General features: G+C 46.5%; 1 protein-coding gene across 3 annotated transcripts in view; it reads right to left on the reverse strand.

The window, feature by feature from the left end:
* Positions 1 to 204: 204 nt before the first annotated feature.
* Positions 205 to 7,214, reverse strand: part of runx1 (RUNX family transcription factor 1) — a 57,856-nt gene continuing 50,846 nt past the window's right edge. For all 3 annotated transcript variants that reach the window (XM_068704663.1, XM_068704665.1, XM_068704664.1), the window contains exons 8-9: positions 2,077 to 2,223; positions 205 to 1,991 (exon numbers count right to left, since the gene is read on the reverse strand). In XM_068704663.1, the coding sequence (XP_068560764.1) occupies positions 1,444 to 1,991; positions 2,077 to 2,223 (695 nt within the window). In that variant the 3' untranslated portion in view covers positions 205 to 1,443. The remainder of the gene's footprint in view (positions 1,992 to 2,076; positions 2,224 to 7,214) is intronic.

Raw genomic sequence — 7,214 nt, forward strand, 5'->3', positions numbered from 1 at the left:
ACAAGCTAGGGCTTGTCTGTTTGCCTGTTAAAATTCCTACAGGTTCAAGAGTAGCAAAGGATAAATGTGTGTGTGTGTGTGTGTGTGTGTGTGTGTGTGTGTGTGTGTGTGTGTGTCATAGATACAGGTGTCAACTTGCAGGAGGGAATTCTATCGAAAGAGAAAGATCATCGATAAAACACAGACGACACAGGACAAGAGCTGTATTTTCATTGCAAGAATGTTTTTATAAATCAAAACCAAATGTGCACTATCAACGACGCCAACACTAAATGATGTGTGTGTGTGTGTGTGTGTGTGAGTGTGCGAGAGAGAGAGACAAAGAGAGAGAGGAAGGGGTGATGAAGACATGATCAAATGCAGGTGTCATTTACAGCCCTGATTATATACGGTACAGATCAACAGTGCATCATGGGTAAATGTGACACACACACACACACACACACACACACACACACACACATGAAATGCTACTAAAATGGTATTGCAAAAATAAATTAAAGCATTTTACAAAACTCCATGCTGTAATGGTTTCTCTCTGCATATAGACATGTGATCTGGTAGGGCCGTCTGTGATTAATATGTCATCGATGGACTGATCAACCAAAGGTTGGTGAATGATGTCATAGGTTTTGTCCACATTTGGGGCCACACCCCCAGCCAATGACGCGACCGTGTTTCTTTGTTTCTTCAGGAGATGATCGTCTCCGTTCTTCTGTGAAAAACGTTGACCAAGAAGCAGAGGAGTGAAGTCACGAGGAAGAGAGAGCGATGGAGCGATGAAGGTCAACACAAACATGAGCAAAATGATCTATACACAACACCACGACATTAATGAGGATGAAGTCTGTTCTTTAGGAAGGAAGCTGAGGTCAGTCCAGTGCTGCTTCTCTCTGTGTGTGTCTGTCCATGTTACAGCTTCTGTCCAGTTCTGTTTTATGTCCTGAGAGAGAACATGTGACCCAACAAGTCCTCTCCCTGCTGCCGCTCTGAAGTGCTTTTAAACTGGCTCCTGGTCAAGTGGTGACGGTCAGTACTGGGTGCTGTTTTTCCAAATATGACATGATCAATAGAGACATGCAGTGCTCAGGTTTAACATGTGTGTGCATCAAACACCTGCTGTCTCCTCTTCCTCTGAGCCACAGAGCTCCATCAAAACACATCAGTGAGCCTCACATGCTTCTTCATCCCCGTGGACACACTCCTTTCTTTTCACTTGATATATTGAGATCACAAAGTATCACTAGAGCACCAACTGTGGATGAATCTGCAGCTGAAGCAGTCCTGAAGCAATGACTTCCTCCTGTTTGAGTGAGCAGCTGTGTTGGAACATGACTGAGCTGAGAGCCACGTACAGATCAGTGATTTATGTGTTTGTGTTTGGTGACGTCCGCTGTCTGCCACCACATGACCAGGTGGTCGCCTTAAACCGCCTATCCGGGTTCAGTAAGGTCTCCAGACCGCTTCAGCCGCTGCCATGTTTGTCGGGGAGCTGCTGTGGCTCGACTCCACCTCTACACCCACTCCTTCATTCTGATTGGGCAAAGAGGGGTGCAGGAGGGAGGAGCCCGTGGAGGCGTTGGTGCACGGCGGCAGGATCCTCGGCGGGGAGCGCGAGTCGCTGCTGCCGCCTCCCCCGGCCATCATGGAGAACTGGTATGAGCCGGCGGCGGTGGAGTAGTACAGGTGATACGGCGAGGAGGTGGACTGGAAGGGCCCGTTTTGAGCCTGGTGGGGGGTGTTCGCCGGGTAGGGCGGAGGCAGGTAGGTGTGGTACCTCCCCGCTGGAGCGCTCGCCATGGCTGTTGCCATGGTGAGGCCGAGGGCGCCGTTAGAGACAGCGTTGTGAGAGGGGGCGTAGGTGAAGGCGGCCGCTGTGGGAGGGTAGTGGACCCGGGGGTCGGGGAAACGAGACTCAGTCAAGGAGGGGAGGGAGGTGAAAGGTCGTTCCAGGGCCATCCTGGGGTCGCCAAAGGCCGTGAGGTCGGGACCTGAGAGAGGGCAAAGGTCAGAGGTTACCACTTATGTACTCACTTCTCGCTACTCGCTCTCTGTGCACATGCTGGTGCGTGTTACCTGTGAGGCGTGAGGACAAGTCACCGAGCGACGAGCGACCGGGCGAAAGGGGATTGGCTGTGTGGACGCTGGGCGTGGTCATCTGGCCGAGGTAGGGATAGGACTGGTCGTAGGACCAAGATGGAGACGGCTGCATCTGTCTGGAGTCTAAGGGAGAGATTGAAATCTTCAGAGCTGTGAAGCAAAGGGTTCTGATCAGAGTGGTGCTGCCTTCAACGGGAATCAGACGGCCCAACTCAACACGCATGATGATCTGGTGATGTCATATAGTTTACAAGTAGTTATCAGAAATAACTCATTTCATGTGATTATTCTAATTCTAAAGGCATGTCGCTATAAAACGCAGCGTTCTCTTAATATTCTATTCCAAACTTTATTAGCGTCCTCCTTGGAGGACGGCATGAAGTCACCATATTCTAACTTTGGATGGCTTTCGTCTACTGATGCTGATCCAGTGTTATCTGTCTCACCTAATGTCCATAACATGATATCCGGTCTGCTTGACTCCATGTGAAGCACAAGTTGAATGTTGTAAGAGAAGTTGAGCCACACAATGCTGTTAACACACTTACTTCCTCAAAGGGGATTTCACAGATCTAGTATTACACTTCTATAAAGTTGGGGGACTCACAAGAGACAGAGTCAGATACACACTATTGAACATGATGTGTGCAGAATACAGGCTGATTTAAATGAACTTGAGTCTTGAGACACAATCTGTTGCTCGTGAAAGGAACAGAAGAGAGAGATGGAGAAGAGGAAGCAATTAACTTAGCATGGGGGTGGACGGATGGAGGGGGGGCTGTGTGTGTGTGAGAGTTCATTCAATCCAGTCTCTTTCCCCACAGTCTAATAAATGGCACTGATCACCCACAGACCTGCAGACAAGAGTGTGTATATGTATGGGTGTGTGTGTGTGTGTGTGTGTGTGTGTGTGCAGCCAGATGAGGAGGCAAATTGTACACAGCAGCCAAGACGTCAATGGAGGCTTTTCAAGTCCCGCCAAGAGCTCTCCCAAGCATTGACGTGTGTGTGTGTGTGTGTGTGTGTGTGTGTGTGTGTGTGTGTGTGCGTGTGGTGTATCTGGGTGGTGGTGAAGCCCAGGCCCTGTGCCAAGCCCCCTCCTTTCCTTGCTTCTCTCCCCAGGCAGAGTACACTACGGCAAAAGTCAGTTTCCGCTGGCTGTTTAGAAATAGAACTAGAACAGATAGAAAGACACGTCTGTGGTGTTTGTAGGTTGGCTAATTGATGACAGAAATTATGAGACTGACCATTTATCTGATATGATGGGTATGATTCAGTTTGACTGACTACACATCTGCTTTTAGAATGGATCAACACTTAAATAAAAGAACATTATACCGTAGTAAATTTTCTCATGTTCCCTCAATCCTATATTTCCTTAGTCTTATGTTCCCTAAACCCTATGTTCCCTCAGTCTTATGTTCCCTCAGCCCTATGTTCCCTCAGTCTTATGTTCCCTCAGCCCTATGTCCCATCAGTCTTATGTTCCCTCAACCCTATGTTCCCTCAGTCGTTCCCTCAGCCCTATGTTCCCTCAGTCCTATGTTCCCTCAGTCGTTCCCTCAATCCTGTGTTTCCTCAGTCGTTCCCTCAGCCCTATGTTCCCTCAGTCGTTCCCTCAGCCCTATGTTCCCTCAGTCGTTCCCTCAGTCCTATGTTCCCTCAGTCGTTCCCTCAGTCCTATGTTCCCTCAGTCGTTCCCTCAGTCTTATGTTCCCTCAGTCGTTCCCTCAATCCTGTGTTCCCTCAGTCGTTCCCTCAGCCCTATGTTCCCTCAGTCATTCCCTCAGTCCTATGTTCCCTCAGTCGTTCCCTCAGTCCTATGTTCCCTCAGCCCTATGTTCCCTCAGTCGTTCCCTCAGCCCTATGTTCCCTCAGTCGTTCCCTCAGTCCTATGTTCCCTCAGTGGTTCCCTCAGCCCTATGTTCCCTCAGTGGTTCCCTCAGCCCTATGTTCACACAGGCTTTCATTTCATCTGACTAGCTAGTCGGCACTGTTGAAGCTGGTGCGACCACACAGGAGCCAGCCTCAGGTGGTCTGTGGGGATGAAGGGCATTTAACTACAAGCAGTCCACTAATAACGTTCTCTAATGCTCGGCATGGATTCAGATGCCTGTTAGGTTTTAAGTTGTTGACGTAATTAAAGAACCACCGTGCTGAGTAAAGTTCACCACTTCACCACACACACGCACACACACACACACACACACACACACACACACACACACACACACACACAATGATGGTGATCAGATGAGCCCTGAAGTCGGCAACCTCGGTGTTCTACAATATCGCTGCACGAAATTCAAGTTATTTTTAGGTAGTTTTATTATGGCGCCAGTATTCATCTCAATCACTATTCAGGCCCTCTGATGTGCATTTCTCTTGATGGGGTAGATGTTGTATCCTCTAGTCTTTAGAGTTGTATATAAAGTATATTCAGTGTGTTGTATTTTGGCTTCTATTTTTCGTATACCTCCTTTCCTAGTGTAATTCATTTGAAGGAATATGTTGCACGCATTACTGTAAACAACCTTCTATTACTTAGCAGTAGTATTTCATATTCAATCCTATTTTCTTTGAAGTGTACTTTGGATTTTTGAATGTATTTGTATATAATGACTCATAGTACAGTCACATGCATCAGAACCAGCCTGGGAATGAAATTAGAAGACGTTTTTACAATTCTGACGGTTATACGTTTACTTTTCTTTTTCTTTCACACAGTAGCACTTCCTGCCAGCTGACTCTCATTTCCTCCTTTAGGCATGACTTGCTTCCTCACTTACAGACACACACACACACACACACACACACACATGCAAATGCCCACAGCGTCACTAGCACTGAAGGCAGAAGAGGAACAGATACTGTATTTTGGTACCACATAGAGTATCCACGGCAACCGCAACACACACTCTCTCACACACACACACACACACATGCACACGCACACACAGACCACAATGGATCTCACTAAAACCACAAGAAGGAACAACGAGGTTTGATGCAAGCTGAATGCACACGTTTGAGAAACACACACACACACACACACACACACACACACACACACACACACACACACAGACTAATAATAATAATAACTAATAACTTGTTGTATTATTAAGTGTTAGTGTGCTTGTCACTAGAATTTGAATTAAAGTGACAGAAACCGGACCAAGGGAAACAACGCTACATTGTTAAACATGAAGTTATACTGACTGAGGTATCGTGAACAGATTTCACAATCAGATGATTTATTAGTGGTTTAGCTTTTGAAATCATGCTAAAATCATAAAACCCTGTGGTTGCTTTGTTTGCTTTCTCACCACAAACCAACTGCACCGGAGACTGCTTGGAAGCGGATCGAGACCCACCTCTTCAGGCTGTCTCTATTTGGTCGTTTGGTCCGCACCAGAGTTTGATTGACAGCTTCCACACCATCACAAGCAAATCAAAGTAACAAAGCAAACTGTCCTGAGCTTCTTTTAACCTGTGACGAAATGTCTCTAAACATCAGGCCCCTTAGCACTCCCAGCAAACAGCCTGACATTCTAATGCACACACCAGAGAGTGTAACATGGACTACTGGGACTGTAGTGGAACACATATTGGCCACACAGCACAGATTGTCCCGGTTAACAGCTGTACACACCAAACACCAAAGTGGAAACAATTATAGCGTTTTAAAGGAAAACATAACTAACAGACTCACACAAACAGTTCACTCACTGTTTCTGCTGTTCACTTTAAAGCATCTCTCTCCTCATGCCAATGAACAGATCCACAATGTGACAGAGCGTAACACGCCCACACGCATGTGGACAATGAGGTCGGCCTGTTTGAATCCAGGACATGTCAGCAGTTTGTTACCGGCTGGTCTCCCTCTGTTCTAGCGACTACTTTGCATTTCAAATCCCCAAACGTAGGTGGAGATCTTCAGTGTTCTGGTAAGACTAATAGTCAATATGTTGAGATGCCAGAGATGCTGTTGAGTCAGTATCGTGATGCTTGTATGACGTGGTCGTGCACAGTAACTAGAGGGTTGTTGTCTCCAAGCACAAAGTGACAGACACCAGATGAAATCCTGAAATGTCCCTTACACTGCTGTGAGCACATGTTGCTTCCTGAGAAAGATGATAGCTTAACTGCTTCACAAATACCTCATCACACACTGGACAGGCTTTCTGGGTAATTCTTCAAAAGGAAGTCAGATTCTGGAGAAAAAGGGATTCATTAAAAACAATGGTTTCAGGTTTCCACATGAACGCAGCATGACTCAGAGTGGACTGTTCTGTTGGCCACTTAAATGTACTTTACAGCACGTCGCAATCACACGCTAACACATGAGTTAAAAATGCCCTGATTCATGCAACTATTTCAACACAACTTGATTTAGAGAACAGGGTTGTTATTACAACCTAGAACACATTGGTATCGTTACACCTTAGGACACATAGCAAATCCTCTTTTGGAACGCTGGACCTTTGAGGTGTACACATGTTACAGCTAGCACAAAAAGGAATGCTCTGCTAGCATTAGCTTCAGTAACGCTGGTCCCATGCAAAGACACTCATGGAGAACCTGCACTAGAAGGGTCCTTGAGCAAGACACTGAACCCAACAGAACATCTGCCGTATTAGTGTGAGGCACTCGTGGGTCGTGCTCTGTATCATAAATGAAGGTTAAACAGCTGCCAGCCATACTGTATAGCTGGGTACATAAGGACTATCATTGTGTGCACTTGGTAGCATTGCCCTAGCATAGCTTTGAGCTTTGTTTGCGATGATAAAACAGCGTTCTTGATCAGTGGAAGACAGTTTGTATCATCAGCGTTCTTCCAGTAGAAGATGTTATGAGCCATTGACTAGAATGTCTCAGTTGCGAGGTTTGGCAAACAGCATGTAACATGTGTAGTCAGCGTTAATCCACGACAACGTCTATGACCGGATCTTTAGTAAGTATCGTTGCAAGTAGCCAATTAGCCAAGCTAATAAAAAGGACAGTTGTGTAATAGTAGGTGGGTTCCAAGATTGCACTCTGCTGCTCGGACTACAAACAGAAACCAGAATGCACACGGTACCACCGCTCATATGCAGATGTGTGCAGACAGA

Source organism: Cebidichthys violaceus, unplaced genomic scaffold, assembly GCF_023349555.1.
Source record: "Cebidichthys violaceus isolate CVI_PGR_0920_01 unplaced genomic scaffold, fCebVio1.0.p SCAF_98, whole genome shotgun sequence".
Lineage (NCBI taxonomy): Eukaryota > Metazoa > Chordata > Actinopteri > Perciformes > Stichaeidae > Cebidichthys > Cebidichthys violaceus.